The sequence below is a fragment of the Euprymna scolopes genome, chromosome 35 (assembly GCF_053919585.1).
Source record: "Euprymna scolopes isolate OS-2025 chromosome 35, ASM5391958v1, whole genome shotgun sequence".
Lineage (NCBI taxonomy): Eukaryota > Metazoa > Mollusca > Cephalopoda > Sepiida > Sepiolidae > Euprymna > Euprymna scolopes.
In genome coordinates, this window is record NC_136516.1 from 14,230,911 (window position 1) to 14,255,333 (window position 24,423).

Genomic DNA, 24,423 nt, shown 5'->3' on the forward strand with positions numbered 1-24,423 from the left:
GCATAGTTTTCATCCTCTTTAGACCTTAACTTTCCAGATTTTTATCTGTGGAGTCATTTCAAAGATGATGTTTATGAAAACAATCCTGAGACTATTCCTGAACTGAAGTGGACTATCACAGCTAAAATCAGGACATTGCCAAGAGCGAGATGTGTGTCAGGATTCTTGACAATTTTGCATATTGTAATCAGATGTGTTTATTTTTGAATGTCAGTAAAACAAAGTCTGCTGTACATTAATGACTGAAATTTGGTGGACAAGTCAGGCATATACTGAAGTTTATTTATACCAAATATGATTGGATTTCTGAAAGAATTGTAAATTTCATTAATGATTACATGGTATTTTTTAGAAGGAAAACTTTGTGCCATTTTGGGGCAAATAATTTGATCAAATATGATTTTTATTAAGAATTCCATAGATGGCATTTTTTTTGTGGGGGTGGGGGGTCACTCTGTATTACGAAGATTCTTCTATATGTAAGTTTATAATTTATAGTTATAAAATATTAAATTTTTGCAACTTTAATATTTTTTTAAACAGATTGATCAAATTTGCATGATAATATGTATATCAAATAGTAAACTTAGTCACTATAATATTGAATTATTTCTGGTTGCATTAGTTTTCAAAGCCATGACAAAATAGTAGAATGTTATTGCAATATCTATGGATATGGAAATCTTACAAATGATGGATTGCATGTTTTATTTTGTGATAGCTGCAAGAATTGAATGCCATACTATTTCAGATACTCATGGGGATGAAGGAGTGATTCTAGCTTCTCCTCCCTCAACATATGAGAATGAAGACGACAGCCATTCTAAGGAGATGTCTTCATATAGCCTGCCTTCACCTTCGCCAGATGAAGATTTGTCCCCCAGTCAATCAGGTGATGTCATTTCTCCAACTGATGCTTGCTATGAGTTTAATACTGCTACACCTGATATTGCTTCCCCTTTATCACCTGATTATCCAGGTGCGCTAAGTATTTTGTCTACTTCTTGTAAAGAAGATGTCCGTGCTGACCCTAGTGGGCCGCATACAGAATGTTTGGTGACAACCTATTTGATTACTTCATGTGTTAGTTCTCCTGAAGCTAATATTGTTGAAACTGGGCCAAATACCATATCGTCTCCTGGGCAGATTCTCGAAAATTCTGATCGGGATACCAAATCTTTCAGTACATCAGAGTGCACACCTTGTCCACAAAAAGGCGCTAATGAAGAAGCGCTTCTTAGTGAACAAGATCCTTCCACAACCTTGTCAGAAGGTGGTGATCACAAGTCTGCAAAACCTGTTAAAATAAGTTTGGTGGAATCTTGTGAAATTACTAATACAGAAGACGAGAGTGAATCAGAGTCCGAAGCCAACTCGGTTATAGAAAGAGACCTGTCGTTAGTGAAGCAAACAGACTGTAAAGTAACAACTGAAGAAAAATTATGTGGAGAAAATCAAGAAAGAATGCCTACATTTTATACTGATGCATTAGATTTAAAAGCAAATCAAAACGGATCTGGTACAAGAGTAGGTGTCAATGAAGATGATAAAACCTCCAGTGTTAATTCCAAAATAAACTCATCTTTAGTTAATACCTCAGTTGATACATTGAGAGATATTGATATACAGGCTAAAACTAGTGAAAATACAGATGTTGCAAATGAGGAGACATCACTAGATACAGTGAGCAGTGTGGAAGCAGGAGGGTCACAAAGCCCGGAAAAAAGTGATAGCATTATTATAGAAACTGTTACAGTGATAGAAGAAGAAAAACTTACAACTAAACAATGGAAAGATTCTAAGGAAGAAATAGTTGTTCCACCTGATAAAGAAAGCCTAGATGATAATCAGGAACAGTATTTCTCATTTGATGATTCACAAAGTATAGAAAGTGATGATACATTAGAGATGGTCGACACAAACATGGAAACTTTGAATGATGAAAACAATGAACAAAGTAAACCAACAATAGATGTTCCTTTTGAAAAAAGTAAATCTGATGCAGAAGTTCTAGTAGACGAAACGAAACCTGCAGAGGAAGCACCTGTTGAGGAGAGTAAACCTGCAGAGGAAGCACCTGTTGAGGAGAGTAAACCTGCAGAGGAAGCACTTAGTGAGGAGAGTAAACCTGCAGAGGAAGCACATGTTGAGGAGAGTAAACCTGCAGAGGAAGCACTTGTTGAGGAGAGTAAACCTGCAGAAAAAGCACTTGTTGAGGATAGTAAACCTGCAGAGGAAGCACCTGTTGAGGAGAGTAAACCTGCAGAGGAAGCACTTGTTGAGGAGAGTAAACCTGCAGAGGAAGCACCTGTTGAGGAGAGTAAACCTGCAGAGAAAGCACCTGTTGAGGAGAGTAAACCTGCAGAGGAAGCACCTGTTGAGGAGAGTAAACCTGCAGAGGAAGCACTTGTTGAGGAGAGTAAACCTGCAGAGGAAGCACCTGTTGAGGAGAGTAAACCTGCAGAGAAAGCACCTGTTGAGGAGAGTAAACCTGCAGAGGAAGCACTTGTTGAGGATAGTAAACCTGCAGAGGAAGCACTTGTTGAGGAGAGTAAACCTGCAGAAGAAGCACCTGTTGAGGAGAGTAAACCTGCAGAGGAAGCACTTGTTGAGGAGATTAAACCTGCAGAGGAAGCACTTGTTGCGGAGAGTAAACCTGCAGAAGAAGCACCTGTTGAGGAGAGTAAACCTGCAGAGGAAGCACTTGTTGAGGAGAGTAAACCTGCAGAGGAAGCACTTGTTGAGGATAGTAAACCTGCAGAGGAAGCACCTGTTGAGGAGAGTAAACCTGCAGAGGAAGCACCTGTTGAGGAGAGTAAACCTGCAGAGGAAGCACCTGTTGAGGAGAGTAAACCTGCAGAGGAAGCACCTGTTGAGGATAGTAAACCTGCAGAGGAAGTACCTGTTGAGGAGAGTAAACCTGCAGAGGAAGCACCTGTTGAGGAGAGTAAACCTGCAGAGGAAGCACTTAGTGAGGAGAGTAAACCTGCAGAGGAAGCACTTGTTGAGGATAGTAAACCTGCAGAGGAAGCACCTGTTGAGGAGAGTAAACCTGCAGAGGAAGCACCTGTTGAGGATAGTAAACCTGAAGAGGAAGCACTTAGTGAGGAGAGTAAACCTGCAGAGGAAGCACTTGTTGAGGATAGTAAACCTGCAGAGGAAGCACCTGTTGAGGAGAGTAAACCTGCAGAGGAAGCACCTGTTGAGGAGAGTAAACCTGCAGAGGAAGCACCTGTTGAGGATAGTAAACCTGCAGAGGAAGTACCTGTTGAGGAGAGTAAACCTGCAGAGGAAGCACCTGTTGAGGAGAGTAAACCTGCAGAGGAAGCACTTAGTGAGGAGAGTAAACCTGCAGAGGAAGCACTTGTTGAGGATAGTAAACCTGCAGAGGAAGCACCTGTTGAGGAGAGTAAACCTGCAGAAGAAGCACTTGTTGAGGATAGTAAACCTGCAGAGGAAGCACCTGTTGAGGAGAGTAAACCTGCAGAGGAAGCACTTGTTGAGGATAGTAAACCTGCAGAGGAAGCACTTGTTGAGGATAGTAAACCTGCAGAGGAAGCACTTGTTGAGGATAGTAAACCTGCAGAGGAAGCACCTGTTGAGGAGAGTAAACCTGCAGAAGAAGCACCTGTTGAGGAGAGTAAACCTGCAGAGGAAGCACCTGTTGAGGAGAGTAAACCTGCAGAGGAAGCACTTATTGAGGAGAGTAAACCTGCAGAAGAAGCACCTGTTGAGGGGATTAAACCTGCAGAGGAAGCACCTGTTGAGGAGAGTAAACCTGCAGAAGAAGCACCTGTTGAGGAGATTAAACCTGCAGAGGAAGCACCTGTTGAGGAGATTAAACCTGCAGAAGAAGCACCTGTTGAGGAGAGTAAACCTGCAGAGGAAGCACCTGTTGAGGAGAGTAAACCTGCAGAGGAAGCACTTGTTGAGGAGAGTAAACCTGCAGAGGAAGCACCTGTTGAGGAGAGTAAACCTGCAGAGAAAGCACCTGTTGAGGAGAGTAAACCTGCAGAGGAAGCACTTGTTGAGGATAGTAAACCTGCAGAGGAAGCACTTGTTGAGGAGAGTAAACCTGCAGAAGAAGCACCTGTTGAGGAGAGTAAACCTGCAGAGGAAGCACTTGTTGAGGAGATTAAACCTGCAGAGGAAGCACTTGTTGCGGAGAGTAAACCTGCAGAAGAAGCACCTGTTGAGGAGAGTAAACCTGCAGAGGAAGCACTTGTTGAGGAGAGTAAACCTGCAGAGGAAGCACTTGTTGAGGATAGTAAACCTGCAGAGGAAGCACCTGTTGAGGAGAGTAAACCTGCAGAGGAAGCACCTGTTGAGGAGAGTAAACCTGCAGAGGAAGCACCTGTTGAGGAGAGTAAACCTGCAGAGGAAGCACCTGTTGAGGATAGTAAACCTGCAGAGGAAGTACCTGTTGAGGAGAGTAAACCTGCAGAGGAAGCACCTGTTGAGGATAGTAAACCTGCAGAGGAAGCACCTGTTGAGGATAGTAAACCTGCAGAAGAAGCACCTGTTGAGGAGAGTAAACCTGCAGAGGAAGCACCTGTTGAGGATAGTAAACCTGCAGAGGAAGCACCTGTTGAGGATAGTAAACCTGAAGAGGAAGCACTTGTTGAGGAGAGTAAACCTGCAGAGGAAGCACCTGTTGAGGAGAGTAAACCTGCAGAAGAAGCACCTGTTGAGAGTAAACCTGCAGAGGAAGCACTTGTTGAGGAGAGTAAACCTGCAGAGGAAGCACTTGTTGAGGAGAGTAAACCTGCAGAGGAAGCACTTGTTGAGAGTAAACCTGCAGAGGAAGCACTTGTTGAGGAGAGTAAACCTGCAGAGGAAGCACTTGTTGAGGAGAGTAAACCTGCAGAAGAAGCACCTGTTGAGGAGAGTAAACCTGCAGAGGAAGCACCTGTTGAGGAGAGTAAACCTGCAGAGGAAGCACCTGTTGAGGAGAGTAAACCTGCAGAGGAAGCACCTGTTGAGGAGAGTAAACCTGCAGAAGAAGCACCTGTTGAGAAGAGTAAACCTGCAGAGGAAGCACCTGTTGAGGAGAGTAAACCTGCAGAGGAAGCACCTGTTGAGGAGAGTAAACCTGCAGAGGAAGCACCTGTTGAGGAGAGTAAACCTGCAGAAGAAGCACCTGTTGAGAAGAGTAAACCTGCAGAGGAAGCACCTGTTGAGGATAGTAAACCTGCAGAGGAAGCACCTGTTGAGGAGAGTAAACCTGCAGAGGAAGCACCTGTTGAGGAGAGTAAACCTGCAGAGGAAGCACCTGTTGAGGAGAGTAAACCTGCAGAGGAAGCACTTGTTGAGGATAGTAAACCTGCAGAGGAAGCACTTGTTGAGGATAGTAAACCTGCAGAAGAAGCACTTGTTGAGGAGAGTAAACCTGCAGAAGAAGCACCTGTTGAGGAGAGTAAACCTGCAGAAGAAGCACTTGTTGAGGAGAGTAAACCTGCAGAAGAAGCACTTGTTGAGGAGAGTAAACCTGCAGAAGAAGCACTTGTTGAGGAGAGTAAACCTGCAGAAGAAGCACCTGTTGAGGAGAGTAAACCTGCAGAGGAAGCACCTGTTGAGGAGAGTAAACCTGCAGAGGAAGCACCTATTGAGGAGAGTAAACCTGCAGAGGAAGCACCTGTTGAGGAGAGTAAACCTGCAGAGGAAGCACCTGTTGGGGAGAGTAAACCTGCAGAAGAAGCACCTGTTGAGGAGAGTAAACCTGCAGAAGAAGCACCTGTTGAGGATGCTAAACCTGCAGAAGAAGCACTTGGTGAGGAGAGTAAACCTGCAGAAGAAGCACTTGTTGAGGAGAGTAAACCTGCAGAGGAAGCACCTGTTGAGGAGAGTAAACCTGCAGAGGAAGCACCTGTTGAGGAGAGTAAACCTGCAGAAGAAGCACTTGTTGAGGAGGGTAAACCTGCAGAGGAAGCACCTGTTGAGGAGAGTAAACCTGCAGAGGAAGAACCTGTTGAGGAGAGTAAACCTGCAGAGGAAGCACCTGTGGAGAGTAAGCCTGCAGAGGAAGCACCTGTCGAGGAGATTAAACCTGCAGAGGAAGTTACCATTGCAGAAAGTAAACCTACAGAGGAAGTTCCCATTGCAGAAAGTAAACCTTCAGAGGAAGCATCTGTTGAAGAAAGTAAACCTGCAGAGGAAGCATCCGTTGAAGAAAGTAAAACTGCAGAGGAAATTCTGGTTGTTGAGAGTACTCTTGCAGAGGAAACTCTTGTTCATGACAACAAACTTACAGAGAAAACTTTTATTGAAGAAAAATCATTTCCTTTACAGAATAAACTTCTTGAAGATGCACCTATTGTTATAATTACACCTGCCGAGGCATTACCTAAAACAATAGAAGCCACATCTGCAGAGGCCGTTTTGGTTGAGGTGACAAAACCTAAAGAAGCTATGCCGGCTGAAGAAGTTAAACCTGCGGAAGAAATACCAGCTGATAAAGCCGAGCCTGTGGAAGAAATAACAGCTGACAAAGCCAAACCTGCAGAAGAAGGGCTGGCTGAAGAAGGCAAAACTGCAGAAGAAATACCAGTTGAGAAAGCCAAACCTCCAGAAAAAATACCCACTGAGAAATGCAAACCAGAAAAAGAAATACAAGCTGAGGAAGTAAAACCTGCAGAAGAATTACCAGCGGAGGCAGCGAAACCTGCAGAGGAAGGCGTGGATGATGAAGCCAAATCTGCAAAAGTAGTACCAGCTGGGGAAGACAAACCTGCTGCAGAAATACCAGCTGAAGAAGCCAAACACGCAGAAGAAATACCAGCTGATGAAGCCAAACCTGCAGAAGAAATACCAGCTGAAGAGGCGACACCTACAGAAGAAATATCGGCTGAGGATGCTAAACCTGCAGAAGAAATATCAGCTGAGGATGCTAAACCTGCAGAAGAAATATCAGCTGAAGAAGCCAAACCTGCAGAAGAAATACCAGCTGAGGATCCTCAACCTGCAGAAGACATATCAGCTGAGGAAGTGAAACCTGCAGAAGAAATATCAGCTGAGGATCCGAAACCTGCAGAAGAAATATCAGCTGAGGAAGTGAAACCTGCAGAAGAAATATCAGCTGAGGATCCTAAACCTGCAAAAGAAATATCAGCTGAGGAAGTCAAACCTGCAGAAGAAATATCAGCTGAGTATCTTACACCTGCAGAAGAAATATCAGCTGAGGAAGTGAAACCTGTAGAAGAAATTCCAGCTGAGGATCCTAAACCTGCAGAAGAAATATCAGCTGAGGAAGTCAAACCTGCAGAAGCAATATCAGCTGAGGATCCTAAACCTGCAGAAGAAATATCAGCTAAGGAAGCGAAACCTGAAGAAGAAATACCAGCTGAGGATCCTAAACCTGCAGAAGAAATATCAGCTGAGGAAGTGACACCTGCAGAAGAAATATCAGCTGAGGAAGTCAAACCTGCAGAAGAAATACCAGCTGAGGATGCGAAACCTGCAGAAGAAATACCAGCTGAGGAAGCGAAACCTGCAGAAGAAGTACCAGCTGAGGAACTTAAACTTGAAGAAAAAATACCAGCTGAGAAAGCGAAACCTTCAGAAGAAGTAGTGGCTGAAGAAGTGAAACCTGCAGAAGAAATACCAGCTGAGGAAACGAAACCTGCAGGAGAAGTACCAGCTGAGGAAGCGAAACCTGGAGAAGAAATACCAGCTGAGGAAGCTAAACCTTCAGATGAAATACCAGCTGAGGAAGTTAAATCATCAGAAGAAGTCCTGCCTGAGGAAGTCAAACCTGCAGAAGAAATACCCACTGAGCCAGCCAAACCTGCAGAGGAAATACCCGCAGAGGTACCCAAACCTACAGAAGAAATACCAGCTGCGGAAGCGAAAGCTGCAGAAGAAATACCAGCTGAAGAAGTCAAACCTGCAGAAGAAATACCAGCTGAAGAAGTCAACCCTGCAGAAGAAATACCAGCTGAAGAAGTCAAACCTGCAGAGGAAATACCAGCTGAAGAAGTCACACCTGCAGAAGAAATACCAGCTGAAGAAGTCAAACCTGCAGGAGACATAACAGCTGAAGAAGTCAAACCTGCAGAAAAAATACCAGCTGAGGAAGCCAAACCTGCAGAAGAAATAGTAGCTGAGGATGCGAAACCTGCAGGAGAAATGTCAGCTGAAGAAGTTAAACTTGCAGAAGAAATCGTGGTTGAGGAAGCAAAACCTGCAGAAGAAATACCAGCTGAGGAAGCCAAACCTGCTGAGGAAATACCAGCTGAAAAAGCGAAACCTGCAGAAGAAATACCAGCTGAGAAAGTGAAACCTGCAGAAGAAATACCAGCTGAGGAAGCCAAACCTGCAGAAGAAATAGTAGCTGAGGATGCGAAACCTACAGAAGAAATACCAGCTAAGGAAACTAAAACTGCAGAAGAAATACCAGCTGAGAAAGCGAAAACTGCAGAAGAAATACCAGCTGCGGATGCAAAACCTGCAGGAGAAATACCAGCTGCAGATGCAAAACCTGCAGAAGACATACCAGTTGAGGCAGCGAAACCTACAGAAGAAATACCAGCTGAGGAAGCGAAACCTGCAGAAGAAATACCAGCTGAGGAAGCGAAACCTGCAGAAGAAGTACCAGCTGAGGAAGTTAAACCTGCAGAAGAAATATCAGCTGAGGAAGCGAAACCTGCAGAAGAAGTACCAGCTGAGGGAGCAAAACCTGCGGAAGAAGTACCAGCTAAGGAAGTTACACCTGCAGAAGAAGTACCAGCTGAGGAAGCGAAACCTGCAGAAGAAATACCAGCTGAGGAAGCGAAACCTTCAGAAGAAATACCAGCTGAGGAAGCGAAACCTGCAGAAGAAATACCAGCTGAGGAAGCGAAACCTGCAGAAGAAATACCAGCTGAGCATGCGAAACCTGCAGAAGAAATATCAGCTGAGGAAGTGAAACTATCAGAAGAAGTCCTGCCTGAGGAAGCGAAACCTGCAGAAGAAATACCCACTGAGCAAGCCAAACCTGCAGAGAAAAGACCCGCAGTGGTACCCAAACCTGCAGAAGAAATACCAGCTGAGGAAGCGAAAGCTGCAGAAGAAATACCAGCTGAGGAAGCGAAAGCTGCAGAAGAAATACCAGCTGAAGTAGTCAAACCTGGAGAAGAAATACCAGCTGAGGAAGTCAAACCTGCTGAAGAAATACCAGCCAAGGAAACCAAACCAGCAGTAGAACTACCAACTGAGGAAGCCAAACCTGCAGGAGAAATATCAGCTGAAGAAGGTACACCTGCAGAAGAAATCGTGGCTAGGGAGGCCAAACCTGCAGAGGAAATATCTGCTGAGGAAGCGAAAGCTGCAGAAGAAATACCAGCTGAAGAAGTCAAACCTGCAGAAGAAATACCAGCTGAGGAAGTCAAACCTGCAGAAGAAATACCAGCTGAAGAAGTCAACCCTGCAGAAGAAATACCAGCTGAAGAAGTCAAACCTGCAGAGGAAATACCAGCTGAAGAAGTCACACCTGCAGAAGAAATACCAGCTGAAGAAGTCAAACCTGCAGGAGACATAACAGCTGAAGAAGTCAAACCTGCAGAAGACATAACAGCTCAAGAAGTCAAACCTGCAGAAAAAATACCAGCTGAAGAAGTCAAACCTGCAGAAACAATACCAGCTGAGGAATCCAAACCTGCAGGAGAAATGTCAGCTGAAGAAGTTAAACCTGCAGAAGAAATCGTGGTTGAGGAAGCAAAACCTGCAGAAGAAATACCAGCTGAGGAAGCCAAACCTGCTGAGGATATACCAGCTGAAAAAGCGAAACCTGCAGAAGAAATACCAGCTGAGAAAGTGAAACCTGCAGAAGAAATACCAGCTGAGGAAGCCAAACCTGCAGAAGAAATAGTAGCTGAGGATGCGAAACCTACAGAAGAAATACCAGCTAAGGAAGCTAAAACTGCTGAAGAACTACCAGCTGAGAAAGCGAAAACTGCAGAAGAAATACCAGCTGCGGATGCAAAACCTGCAGGAAAAATACCAGCTGCGGATGCGAAACCTGCAGAAGACAAACCAGTTGAGGCAGCGAAACCTGCAGAAGAAATATCAGCTGAGGAAGTGAAACCTGCAGAAGAAATACCAGCTAAGGAAGTTACACCTGCAGAAGAAGTACCAGCTGAGGAAGCGAAACCTGCAGAAGAAATACCAGCTGAGGAAGCGAAACCTGCAGAAGAAATACCAGCTGAGGATGCGAAACCTGCAGAAGAAATACCAGCTGAGGAAGCGAAACCTGCAGAAGAAATATCAGCTGAAGAAATGAAACTATCAGAAGAGGTCCTGCCTGAGGAAGCCAAACCTGCAGAAGAAATACCCACTGAGCCAGCCAAACCTGCAGAGGAAAGACCCGCAGAGGTACCCAAACCTGGAGAAGAAATACCAGCTGAGGAAGCGAAAGCTGCAGAAGAAATACCAGGTGAAGTAGTCAAACCTGGAGAAGAAATACCAGCTGAGGAAGTCAAACCTGCTGAAGAAATACCAGCCAAGGAACACAAACCTGCAGTAGAACTACCAACTGAGGAAGCCAAACCTGCAGGAGAAATATCAGCTGGAGAAGGTACACCTGCAGAAGAAATCGTGGCTAGGGAGGCCAAACCTGCAGAGGAAATATCTGCTGAGGAAGCGAAACCTGCTGAGGAAATACCAGCTGAAAAAGCGAAACCTGCAGATGAAATACCAGCGGGAGAAGCCAAACCTGCAGAAGAAATTGTGGCTGAGGAAGCAAAACCTGCGGAAGAAATACCAGCTGAGGAAGCCAAACCTGCAGAAGAAATACCAGCTGAGGAAGTCAAACCTGCAGAAGAAGTACCAGCTGAGGAAGCCAAACCTACAGAAGAAGTACCAGCTGAGGAAGCCAAACCTGCAGAAGAAGTACCAGCTGAGGAAGCCAAACCTGCAGGAGAAGTACCAGCTGAGGAAGCCAAACCTGCAGAAGAAGTACCAGCTGAGGAAGCGAAACCTGCAGAAGAAATATCAGCTGAGGAAGCTAAACCTTCAGAAGAAATACCAGTTGAGGATGCGAAACCTGCAGAAGTACCAGCTGAGGAAACGACGCCTGCAGAAGAAGTACCAGCTGAGGAAGCGACGCCTGCAGAAGAAGTACCAGCTGAGGAAGCGAAACCTGCAGAAGAAATATCAGCTGAGGAAGCTAAACCTTCAGAAGAAATACCAGCTGAGGATGCGAAACCTGCAGAAGAAGTACCGGCTGAGGAAGCGAAGCCTGCAGAAGAAATATCAGCTGAGGAAGCTAAACCTTCAGAAGAAATTCCAGTTGAGGATGCGAAACCTGCAGAAGTACCAGCTGAGGAAACGACGCCTGCAGAAGAAGTACCAGCTGAGGAAGCGACGCCTGCAGAAGAAGTACCAGCTGAGGAAGCGAAACCTGCAGAAGAAATATCAGCTGAGGAAGCTAAACCTTCAGAAGAAATACCAGCTGAGGATGCGAAACCTGCAGAAGAAGTACCGGCTGAGGAAGCGAAGCCTGCAGAAGAAGTACCAGCTGAGGAAGCCAAACCTGCAGAAGAAATATCAGCTGAAGAAACTAAACCTGCAGAGGAAATACCAGCTGAGGAAGCCAAACCTGGAGAAGAAATAACATCTGAAGAAACCAAACTTGCAGAAAACGTAGTGACTGAGGAAGACAAACCTTCAGAAGAAATACCAGCTGAGGAAACAAAACCGGCAGAAGAAATACCAGCTGAGGAAGTGAAACCTTCAGAAGAAGTCGTGGCGGAGGAAGGGAAACCTGCAGAAGAAATACAAGCTGAGGCAGCAAAACCTGCAGAAGACGTTGTGGCTGAGGAAGTAAAACCTGTAGAAGAAATACCCGCTGAGGCAGCCGAACCTGCAGAGGAAATACCCGCGGAGGAAGCCAAACCTGCAGAGGAAATACCCGCTGAGGAAGTGAAACCTGCAGAAGAAATACCAGCTGAGGAAGCCAAACCTGCAGAAAAAGTACAAGCTGAGGAAGTCAAACCTTCAGAAGAAGTACCAGCTGAGGAAGCCGAACCTGCAGAAGAAATACCAGCTGAGGAAGCCGAACCTGCAGAAGAAATACCAGCTGAGGAAGCCAAACCTGCAGAAGAAGTACAAGCTGAGGAAGCCAAACCTGCAGAAGAAGTACAAGCTGAGGAGGCCACACTTGCAGAAGAAATACCAGCTGGAGAAGCCAAACCTGCAGAAGACGTTGTGGCTAAGGAAACCAAACCTGCAGAAGAAATACCAGCTGAGGAGGGGAAAGCTCCAGACGTCGTGGCTGAGGAAGTTAACCATGCAAAAGAAATACCAGCTAGAGAAGCAAATCCTGCAGAAGTAATTGTGGCTGTAGAAGCAAAACTTGCTGAAAAAATACCCGCTGAGGAAGCCAAACCTGCAGAAGAAGTCGTGGCTGAGGACGCCAAACCGGCAGAAGAAATACCCTTTGAGGCAGCCAAACCTGTAGAGGAAATACCAGCGGAGGCAGCTAAACCTGCAGAGGAAATATCCGCTGATGATGCAAAACCTGCAGATGAAATACCAGCGGGAGAAGCCAAACCTGCAGAAGAAATTGTGGCTGAGGAAGCAAAACCTGCGGAAGAAATACCCGCTGAGAAAGCTAAACCTGCAGAAGAAGTTGTGGCTGAGGAAGCCAAACCTGCAGAAGAAATACCAGCTGAGGAAGTCAAACCTGCAGAAGAAGTACCAGCTGAGGAAGCCAAACCTACAGAAGAAGTACCAGCTGAGGAAGCCAAACCTGCAGAAGAAGTACCAGCTGAGGAAGCCAAACCTGCAGGAGAAGTACCAGCTGAGGAAGCCAAACCTGCAGAAGAAGTACCAGCTGAGGAAGCCAAACCTGCAGAAGTACCAGCTGAGGAAGCCAAACCTGCAGAGGAAATACCCACTGAGGCAACCAAACCTGCTGAGGAAGCCAAACCTGAGGAAGAAATACCAGCTGAGGAAGTCAAACCAATAGAAGAAATACCAGCTGAGGCAGCCAAACCTGCTGAAGAAATACAAGCTGGAGAAGCGAAACCTGAAGATGAAATACTAGCTGAGGAAGTTAAACCGGCAGAAGAAGTTGGGGCGGAGGAAGCCAAACCTGCAGAGGAAAAACCAGCTGCAGAAGCGGAACCTGCAGAAGAAATTGTGGCTGAGGAAGCCAAACCTGCAGAAGAAATACCCGCTGAGGAATCTAAACCTGCAGCAGAAATACCAGCTGAGGAAGCGATACCTGCAGAAGAAATACCAGCTGAGGAAGCGAAACCTGCAGAAGAAATACCAGCTGAGGAAGCGAAACCTGCAGAAGAAATACCAGCTGAGGAAGCGAAACCTGCAGAAGAAATACCCGCTGAGGCAGCCAAACCTGTAGAGGAAATACCCGCGGAGGAAGCGAAACCTGCAGAAGAAATACCAGCTGAGGAAGCGAAACCTGCAGAGGAAATATCCGCTGAGGAAGCGAAACCTGCAGACGAAATACCAGCTGAGGAAGCGAAACCTGCAGAAGAAATACCTGCTGAGGAAGTCAAACCTGCAGAAGAAATACCTGCTGATGAAGTAAAACCTGCAGAAGAAATACTAGCTGAGGAAGTAAAACCTGCAGAAGAAATACCAGCTGAGGAAGCCAAACCTGAAGAACTTCCAGCTGAGGATGCCGAAGTCGTGGCTAAGGAAGCCAAACCTGCAGAGGAAATACCCGCTGAGGCAGCCAAACCCGCAGAGGAAATACAAGCTGCGGAAGCCAAACCTGCAGAAGAAATACCTGCTGAGGAAGCCAAACCTGCTGAAGAAATACCAGCTGGAGAAGTCAAACCTGCAGAAGAAATACCTGCTGAGGAAGCCAAACCTGCAGAAGAAATACCAGCTGGAGAAGTCAAACCTGCAGAAGAAATACCTGCTGAGGAAGCCAAACCTGCAGAAGAAATACCAGCTGAGGAAGCCAAACCCGCAGAAGAAATACCTGCGGAGGCAGCCAAACCTGCAGAGAAAATATCCACTGAGGAAGCCAAACCTGATGAACTTCCAGCTGATGATGCCGAAGCTGCAGAACAAGTCGTGGCTAAGGAAGCCAAACCTGCGGAGGAAATACCCGCTGAGGCAGCCAAACCCGCAGAGGAAATACCAGCTGAGGAAGTAAAACCGGCAGAAGAAATACCTGCTGAGGAAGTCAAACCTGCAGAAGAAATACCAGCTGAGGAAGTCAAACCTGCAGAAGACATACCAGCTGAGGAAGTCAAACCTGCAGAAGAAATACCCGCTGAGTCAGCCAAACCTGCAGAGGAAATATCAACTGAGGAAGTAAAACCTGCAGAAGAAATACCAGCTGAGGAAGCAATACCTGCAGAAGAAATACCAGCTGAGGAAGCCAAACCGGTAGAAGAAATACCAGCTGAGGCAGCCAAACCTCCAGAAGAAATACCTGCTGGAGAAGTCAAACCGGCAGAAGAAATAATAGCTGAGGAAGTCAAACCTGCGGAAGAAATACCAGCTGAGGAAGTCAAACCTGCAGGAGAAATACCTGCTGAGGAAGCCCAACCTGCAGAAGAAATAATAGCTGAGGAAGTAAAATCTGCAGAAGAAATACCAGCTGAGGAAGTCAAACCTGCAGAAGAAATACCAGCTGAGGAAGTCAAACCTGCTGAAGAAATACCAGCTGAGGAAGTCAGACCTGCAGAAGAAATACCTGCTGAGGAAGTAAAACCTGCAGAAGAAATACCTGCTGAGGAAGCCAAACCGGCAGAAGAAATACCAGCTGAGGAAGTCAAACCAGCAGAAGAAATACCAGCAGAGGAAGTCAAACCTGCAGAAGAAATACCTGCTGAGGAAGCCAAACCTGCAGAAGAAATACCAGCTGAGGAAGCCAAACCCGCAGAAGAAATACCCGCCGAGGCAGCCAAACCTGCAGAAGAAATACCCGTTGAGGCAGCCAAACCTGCAGAAGAAATACCTGCTGAGGAAGCCAAACCTGCAGAAGAAATACCAGCTGGAGAAGTCAAACCTGCAGAAGAAATACCCGCCGAGGCAGCCAAACCTGCAGAAGAAATACCCGCCGAGGCAGCCAAACCTGCAGAAGAAATACCCGTTGAGGCAGCCAAACCTGCAGAGGAAATACCAGCTGAGGAAGTCAAACCGGCAGAAGAAATACCTGCTGAGGAAGTCAAACCTGCAGAAGAAATACCAGCTGAGGAAGTCAAACCTGCAGAAGACATACCAGCTGAGGAAGTCAAACCTGCAGAAGAAATACCAGCTGAGGAAGCCAAACCGGTAGAAGAAATACCAGCTGAGGCAGCCAAACCTCCAGAAGAAATACCTGCTGGAGAAGTCAAACCGGCAGAAGAAATAATAGCTGAGGAAGTCAAACCTGCGGAAGAAATACCAGCTGAGGAAGTCAAACCTGCAGGAGAAATACCTGCTGAGGAAGCCCAACCTGCAGAAGAAATACCAGCTGAGGAAGCCAAACCGGCAGAAGAAATACCAGCTGAGGAAGTAAAACCTGCAGGAGAAATACCTGCTGAGGAAGCCCAACCTGCAGAAGAAATACCAGCTGAGGAAGTAAAATCTGCAGAAGAAATACCAGCTGAGGAAGTCAAACCTGCAGAAGAAATACCAGCTGAGGAAGTCAAACCTGCAGAAGAAATACCAGCTGAGGAAGTCAGACCTGCAGAAGAAATACCTGCTGAGGAAGTAAAACCTGCAGAAGAAATACCAGCAGAGGAAGCCAAACCTGCAGAAGAAATACCAGCTGTAGAAGTCAAACCTGCAGAAGAAATACCTGCTGAGGAAGCCAAACCTGCAGAAGAAATACCAGCTGAGGAAGCCAAACCCGCAGAAGAAATACCCGCCGAGGCAGCCAAACCTGCAGAAGAAATACATGCGGAGGCAGCCAAACCTGCAGAGAAAATATCCACTGAGGAAGCCAAACCTGAAGAACTTCCAGCTGATGATGCCGAAGCTGCAGAACTAGTCGTGGCTAAGGAAGCCAAACCTGCGGAGGAAATACCCGCTGAGGCAGCCAAACCCGCAGAGGAAATACCAGCTGAGGAAGTCAAACCGGCAGAAGAAATACCTGCTGAGGAAGTCAAACCTGCAGAAGAAATACCAGCTGAGGAAGTCAAACCTGCAGAAGACATACCAGCTGAGGAAGTCAAACCTGCAGAAGAAATACCCGCTGAGTCAGCCAAACCTGCAGAGGAAATATCAACTGAGGAAGTAAAACCTGCAGAAGAAATACCAGCTGAGGAAGCAATACCTGCAGAAGAAATACCAGCTGAGGAAGCCAAACCGGTAGAAGAAATACCAGCTGAGGCAGCCAAACCTCCAGAAGAAATACCTGCTGGAGAAGTCAAACCGGCAGAAGAAATAATAGCTGAGGAAGTCAAACCTGCGGAAGAAATACCAGCTGAGGAAGTCAAACCTGCAGGAGAAATACCTGCTGAGGAAGCCCAACCTGCAGAAGAAATAATAGCTGAGGAAGTCAAACCTGCGGAAGAAATACCAGCTGAGGAAGTCAAACCTGCAGGAGAAATACCTGCTGAGGAAGCCCAACCTGCAGAAGAAATACCAGCTGAGGAAGTAAAATCTGCAGAAGAAATACCAGCTGAGGAAGTCAAACCTGCAGAAGAAATACCAGCTGAGGAAGTCAAACCTGCTGAAGAAATACCAGCTGAGGAAGTCAGACCTGCAGAAGAAATACCTGCTGAGGAAGTAAAACCTGCAGAAGAAATACCTGCTGAGGAAGTAAAACCTGCAGAAGAAATACCTGCTGAGGAAGCCAAACCGGCAGAAGAAATACCAGCTGAGGAAGCCAAACCCGCAGAAGAAATACCCGCCGAGGCAGCCAAACCTGCAGAAGAAATACCCGTTGAGGCAGCCAAACCTGCAGAAGAAATACCTGCTGAGGAAGCCAAACCTGCAGAAGAAATACCAGCTGGAGAAGTCAAACCTGTAGAAGAAATACCTGCTGAGGAAGTCAAACCTGCAGAAGAAATACCAGCTGAGGAAGCCAAACCCGCAGAAGAAATACCCGCCGAGGCAGCCAAACCTGCAGAAGAAATACCCGTCGAGGCAGCCAAACCTGCAGAAGAAATACCTGCGGAGGCAGCCAAACCTGCAGAGAAAATATCCACTGAGGAAGCCAAACCTGAAGAACTTCCAGCTGATGATGCCGAAGCTGCAGAACAAGTTGTGGCTAAGGAAGCCAAACCTGCGGAGGAAATACCCGCTGAGGCAGCCAAACCCGCAGAGGAAATACCCGCTGAGGCAGCCAAACCCGCAGAGGAAATACCAGCTGAGGAAGTCAAACCGGCAGAAGAAATACCTGCTGAGGAAGTCAAACCTGCAGAAGAAATACCAGCTGAGGAAGTCAAACCTGCAGAAGACATACCAGCTGAGGAAGTCAAACCTGCAGAAGAAATACCAGCTGAGGAAGCAATACCTGCAGAAGAAATACCAGCTGAGGAAGCCAAACCGGTAGAAGAAATACCAGCTGAGGCAGCCAAACCTCCAGAAGAAATACCTGCTGGAGAAGTCAAACCGGCAGAAGAAATAATAGCTGAGGAAGTCAAACCTGCGGAAGAAATACCAGCTGAGGAAGTCAAACCTGCAGGAGAAATACCTGCTGAGGAAGCCCAACCTGCAGAAGAAATACCAGCTGAGGAAGCCAAACCGGCAGAAGAAATACCAGCTGAGGAAGTAAAACCTGCAGGAGAAATACCTGCTGAGGAAGCCCAACCTGCAGAAGAAATACCAGCTGAGGAAGTAAAATCTGCAGAAGAAATACCAGCTGAGGAAGTCAAACCTGCAGAAGAAATACCAGCTGAGGAAGTCAAACCTGCTGAAGAAATACCAGCTGAGGAAGTCAGACCTGCAGAAGAAATACCTGCTGAGGAAGTAAAACCTGCAGAAGAAATACCAGCAGAGGAAGTCAAACCTGCAGAAGAAATACCAGCTGTAGAAGTCAAACCTGCAGAAGAAATACCTGCTGAGGAAGCCAAACCGGTAGAAGAAATACCAGCTGAGGAAGCCAAACCCGCAGAAGAAATACCCGCCGAGGCAGCCAAACCTGCAGAAGAAATACCCGTTGAGGCAGCCAAACCTGCAGAAGAAATACCTGCTGAGGAAGCCAAACCTGCAGAAGAAATACCAGCTGGAGACGTCAAACCTGCAGAAGAAATACCTGCTGAGGAAGCCAAACCTGCAGAAGAAATACCAGCTGAGGAAGCCAAACCCGCAGAAGAAATACCCGCCGAGGCAGCCAAACCTGCAGAAGAAATACCTGCGGAGGCAGCCAAACCTGCAGAGAAAATATCCACTGAGGAAGCCAAACCTGAAGAACTTCCAGCTGATGATGCCGAAGCTGCAGAACAAGTTGTGGCTAAGGAAGCCAAACCTGCGGAGGAAATACCCGCTGAGGCAGCCAAACCCGCAGAGGAAATACCAGCTGAGGAAGTCAAACCGGCAGAAGAAATACCTGCTGAGGAAGTCAAACCTGCAGAAGAAATACCAGCTGAGGAAGTCAAACCTGCAGAAGACATACCAGCTGAGGAAGTCAAACCTGCAGAAGAAATACCCGCTGAGTCAGCCAAACCTGCAGAGGAAATATCAACTGAGGAAGTAAAACCTGCAGAAGAAATACCAGCTGAGGAACCGAAATCTGCAGAAGAAATACCAGCTGAGGAAGCAATACCTGCAGAAGAAATACCAGCTGAGGAAGCCAAACCGGTAGAAGAAATACCAGCTGAGGCAGCCAAACCTCCAGAAGAAATACCTGCTGGAGAAGTCAAACCGGCAGAAGAAATAATAGCTGAGGAAGTCAAACCTGCGGAAGAAATACCAGCTGAGGAAGTAAAACCTACAGGAGAAATACCTGCTGAGGAAGCCCAACCTGCAGAAGAAATACCAGCTGAGGAAGTAAAATCTGCAGAAGAAATACCAGCTGAGGAAGTCAAACCTGCTGAAGAAATACCAGCTGAGGAAGTCAGACCTGCAGAAGAAATACCTGCTGAGGAAGTAAAACCTGCAGAAGAAATACCTGCTGAGGAAGCCAAACCGGCAGAAGAAATACCAGCTGAGGAAGTCAAACCTGCAGAAGAAATACCAGCTGAGGAAGTCAAACCTGCAGAAGAAACACCAGCTGAGGAAGTCAAACCTGCAGAAGAAATACCAGCTGAGGAAGTCAAACCTGCAGAAGAAATACCGGCTGAGGAAGCCCAACCTGCAGAAGAAATACCAGCTGAGGAAGTCAAACCTGCAGAAGAAATACTTGCCGAAGAAGTCAAACCTGCAGAAGAAATACCTGCTGAGGAAGCCAATCTGGCAGAAGAAATACCCGCTGAGTCAGCCAAACTTGCAGAGGAAATATCAGCTGAGGAAGTCAAACCTGCAGAAGAAATACCAGCTGAGGAACCGAAACCTGCAGAAGAAATACCAGCTGAGGAAGCAATACCCGCAGAAGAAATACCAGCTGAGGAAGCCAAACCGGTAGAAGAAATACCAGCTGAAGCAGCCAAACCTCCAGAAGAAATACCTGCTGGAGAAGTCAAACCGGCAGAAGAAATAATAGCTGAGGAAGTCAAACCGGCAGAAGAAATAATAGCTGAGGAAGTCAAACCTGCAGAAGAAATACCAGCTGAGGAAGTCAAACTTGCAGGAGAAATATCCGCTGAGGAAGTCAAACCTGCAGAAGAAATACCAGCTGAGGAAGCCCAACCTGTAGAAGAAATACCAGCTGAGGAAGTAAAACCTGCTGAAGAAATACCAGCTGAGGAAGTAAAACCTGCTAAAGAAATACCAGCTGAGGAAGTAAAACCTGCAGAAGAAATACCAGCTGAGGAAGTAAAACCTGCAGAAGAAATACCTGCTGATGAAGTAAAACCTGCAGAAGAAAAACCTGCTGAGGAAGCTAAACCGGCAGAAGAAATACCTGCTGAGGAAGCCAAACCTGCAGAAGAAATACCAGCTGAGGAAGCCAAACCGGCAGAAGAAATACCCGCTGAGTCAGCCAAAACTACAGAAGAAATATCAGCTGAGGAAGTCAAACCTGCAGAAGAAATACCAGCTGAGGAAGCCAAACCGGCAGAAGAAATATCAGCTGATGAACCGAAACCTGCAGAAGAAATACCAGCTGAGAATACCAAACCTGCAGAAGAAATACCAGCTGATGAAGGAATAACTGCAGAAGAAATACCAGCTAAGGAAGCCAAAGTTGCAGAAGAAATACCAGCTGAGGAAGGCAAACCTGCAGAAGAAATATCAACTGAAGAAGTGAAACCTTCAGAAGAAGTTGTGGCTGAGGAAGCAAAAACTGCAGAAGAAATACCAGCTGGAGGAGACAAACCTGCTGAAGAAATTTTGACCGAGGAAGCCAAACCTGCAGAAGAAATACCCGCTGAGGAAGCCAAACCTGCAGAAGAAATACCAGCTGAGGAAGCTAAACCTACCGAAGAAATACCAGCTGAGGAAGCTAAACCTACCGAAGAAATACCAGCTGAGGAAGTTAAACCTACAGAAGAAATACCCGCTGAGGAAGTAAAACCTGCAGAAGAAATACCCGCTGAGGAAGAAAAACCTGCAGAAGAAATACCCGCTGAGGAAGTAAAACCTGCAGAAGAAATACCCGCTGAGGAAGCCAAACCTGCAGAAGAAATACCAGCTGAGGCAGCCAAACCGGCAGAAGAAGTCGTGGCTGAGGAAGCCACACCTGCAGAGGAAATACCAGCTGAGAAAGCCATACCTGCAGAAGAAATACTAGCTGAGGAAGCCAAACCTGCAGAAGAAATACCAGCTGAGGCAGCCAAACCTGCAGAGGAAGTCGTGGCTGAGGAAGCGAAACCTGCAGAAGAAATACCCGCTGAGGCAGCCAAACCTGCAGAGGAAATACCTGCTGAGGACGGGAAACCTGCAGAAGAAATACCAGCCATGAAAACCAAACCTGCAGAAGAAATACCCGCTGAGGCAGTCAAACCTGCAGAAGAAGTCGTGGCTGAGGAAGCCAAACCTGCAGAAGAAATACCCGCTGAAGCAGCCAAACCTGCAGAGGAAATACCCACTGAGGAAGCCAAACATGCAGAGGAAATACCTGCTGAGGAAGCCAAACCTGCCGAAGAAATACACGCTGAGGCAGCCAAACCTGGTGAAGAGTGCGTGGCTGAGGAAACCAAACCTGCAGAAGAAATACCTGCTGAGGCAGCCAAACCTGCAGAGGAAATACCTGCTGAGGCAGCCAAACCTGCAATACCAGCTGAGGAAGTCAAACCTGCAGAAGAAATACCTGCTGAGGAAGCCGCACCTGCAGAAGAAATACCAGCTGAGGAAGTTAAACCTGCAGAAGAAGTACCAGCTGAGGAAGCCAAACCTGCAGAAGAAATACCCGCTGCGGCAGCCACACCTGGGGAAGAAATACCAGCTGAGGAAGTCAAACCTGCAGAAGAAATACCAGCTGAGGAAGTGAAACCTGCAGAAGAAATACCAGCTGAGGAAGTCAAACCTGCAAAAGAAATACCCGCTGAGGAAGCCAAACCTACCGAAGAAATACCTGCTGAGGAAGCCAAACCGGCAGAAGAAATACCAGCTGAGGAAGCCAAACCTGCAGAAGAAATACCAGCTGAGGAAGCCAAACCTGCAGAAAAAATACCAGCTGGAGATGCTAAACCTGCAGAAGAAGTTGTTGCTAAGGAAGCCAAACCTGCAGAGGAAATACCAGCTGAGAAAGCCAAACCTGCAGAGGAAGTACCAGCTGAGAAAGCCAAACCTGCAGAGGAAGTACCAGCTGAGAAAGCCAAACCTGCAGAGGAAATACCAGCTGAGAAAGCCAAACCTGCAGAGGAAATACCAGCTGAGAAAGCCAAACCTGCAGAAGAAATACCAGCTGAGGCAGCCAAACCTGCAGAAGAAGTCGTGGCTGAGGAAGCGAAGCCTGCAGAAGAAATACCCGCTGAGGAAGCCAAACCTGCAGAAGAAATAGCCGCGGAGTTAGCCAAACTTGCAGAGGAAATACCTGCTGAGGAAGGGAAACCTGCAGAAGAAATACCAGCTGGAGAAGCTAAACCTGCAGAAGAAGTTGTGGCTGAGGAAGCCAAACCTGCAGAGGAAATACCAGCTGAGAAGGCTAAACCTGCAGAAGAAATACCCGCTGAGGAAGCAAAACCTGCAGAAGAAATACCAGCTGAGGAAGCAAAACCTGCAGAAGAAATACCAGCTGAGGAAGCCAAACCTGCAAATGAAATGATACTTGAGGAATCCAAACGTACTGAAGAGGCAGCGAAACCTATAGAAGAAATCACCACTGAACCAGCCAAATCTACAGAAAAAACCTTGGCTGATGTGGCAAAACCTGCTGAGGAAGTTGGACCTGCTCTAGAAATCCTGACCAAAGTCGCCAAAATGGCAGAGGTAGTACCAGCTAGCGAAGCTAAGTCTACAGAGGAAATCTATTCTGAAGACGCAATGCCAAGTGAAGAATGTAAAAATGCAGAAGATATCCCTGCTGAGGAAAGCAAACCTATTGAGGCTTTACCAGCTAAGATGGCTAATGATGAAATTGTTTCCGCTGATGATAGCAATGAACCCCAATCTGCTGAAAGTGTCACTCTGATTGAAACGCACATTGTAAATGATCTAGAACCCGATCAAATGGGCTTGTTGAATGTTATTTTAACAGAACAAATTAAGTCTGATGTTAGTTTGGAACAAAACATGCCAGCATGTGAAATTGGCATTGCCAAAAAAATCGAACCTGAAACTCCTCTCTACAGTACAGAAATCAAGATTGTAGATTCTTTGGAAAATGGTCACGTTGACTCTACTGCTGTTAAAACTACAAATGAGGAGGCTGAATGTGATTCTAAGCTTGAGACTGCTGTTAATAAGAACAATGATATATCTTCTATGAATGAAATCTATGTATCGAAGTCAGATTTAGATAGCAAGCTTATTGAAAATCAGATCTTTTCTGAAATTGAGCAGTTGCAGCTGATTGATAACGAGTTTTTACAAAGAGATGCTGAAGAAATTGTACAGGTAACAAGAACAGAAAATGGTATTGTGAAAAATAAGATTGAACTGATCATCCCGAGAAGGGCTAAAATACTAACATCAGAAACAATCACGGAAACATCCAAGCCGACGAAGACTAAAGAAAGCAAAACTAAAAAACTGAAGAAGAAAGACTCTAAAAGTAAAACTAAAAGTGAATCTGTCAGCAGCAAAGAAGCATCGAAAAGCAAGTCTAAAAAATCCAGCCCTGAAAAAGGAAGTAAAAAAGAGAAGAAATCTAGTAGTAGTGGTTCAAAGCAAAAATCTTCTAGCAGTAGTAGCAGTTCAAAACAGAAAACCTCTAGCATTAGTAGCTCCAAACAGAAATCTAGTAGTACAGTCTCCAAACAGAAATCTAATACCAGCACCCCAAAACAAAAGTCTTCTAGCCTTAGTAGTGCCCCCAAACAGAAATCCAGTAGCCCTAAGAAATCTTCAAGCTCTTTAAAGAAATCCAAAGGAAGCAGCAGTTCTGCAAAATCAAAATCTAGTTCGTCCAAAGTTAGCAGTATGGAAAAGACTAAACCTTTGACTAAGACCTCTACAACTTCTAAGAAACTTGTTGGTGGACCTCGTAAAGCAGATAGTTTTGATTCTTCAAAACATTCCACTACTTCCTCTCGAAAGAAAGAAGAAGCATCAGACGGAAAGAGCCGCGGTCGAACCACCAGTCGCAATGTCATTTTGAAACGAACAACTAAAACTGAGAAACTACGGAAGGCAAAGATAAAAAGCATGATGGAATCTGCCCCAATCCAATATACGCCAGTGCACTCGCGCTCGGCCTCCATACAGTCGCCCGGTACCCAACGTGTGCGAAGTTGCAGTCCTCAAAAATCTTCTCGTGTGGCATCGCCTGAGAAAAGGATGGTCTCGCCTGCCAAGTCAACGTCAGCTAGGCCCCGTTCAAGAAAAGGTTGAACTATATATGTATGAGCTTTATAGTTTTCCCCCTGCAGCAAGCAATTGTGTGTGCCTAGGTGTGTTAGCAATCTGTCTCTGTTTTGCCTTCATTTTGCAGCTTGCATTGGAAATTAAAAACACAAAGATGTTTAAAACAGTTGTTTTGATTGCATATGTAGCAATATACAGTGATATGTGATATCTTTTATTCTTTTTATTGTATGTAAATTATGAGGAAAAAAAGGTGAATAATAAGGACGATTGAGTTGCAATTTGCTAATTAAAATAGTGATGCCACTATAAACTAGACCACCTGTCCCTTTTTCATATTATATAATCTGCATATTTTAAAATGTCATTGGTATCTATATAATATATGCATATATGTAAATATATTAAAACGTGTATATATGTGTGTGTGTTTATAAATATATTATATCTATCTATGTATATAAACTATTATAACATATGTGCATATAAATATATAACATGCATATGTAGAGAGATGAAAAAGGAACAAAC

General features: G+C 45.8%; 1 protein-coding gene across 1 annotated transcript in view; it reads left to right on the top strand.

The window, feature by feature from the left end:
* The first annotated feature begins 669 nt into the window (after positions 1-669).
* The window catches only part of LOC145259586 (uncharacterized), a 146,995-nt gene continuing 123,241 nt past the window's right edge, over positions 670-24,423 (top strand). Inside the window, exons 1-5 of the mRNA XM_080117240.1 lie at positions 670-15,549; positions 15,781-16,176; positions 16,933-17,361; positions 18,184-18,579; positions 19,402-23,914. Coding sequence (XP_079973366.1) covers positions 670-15,549; positions 15,781-16,176; positions 16,933-17,361; positions 18,184-18,579; positions 19,402-23,914 — 20,614 coding nt within the window. The remainder of the gene's footprint in view (positions 15,550-15,780; positions 16,177-16,932; positions 17,362-18,183; positions 18,580-19,401; positions 23,915-24,423) is intronic.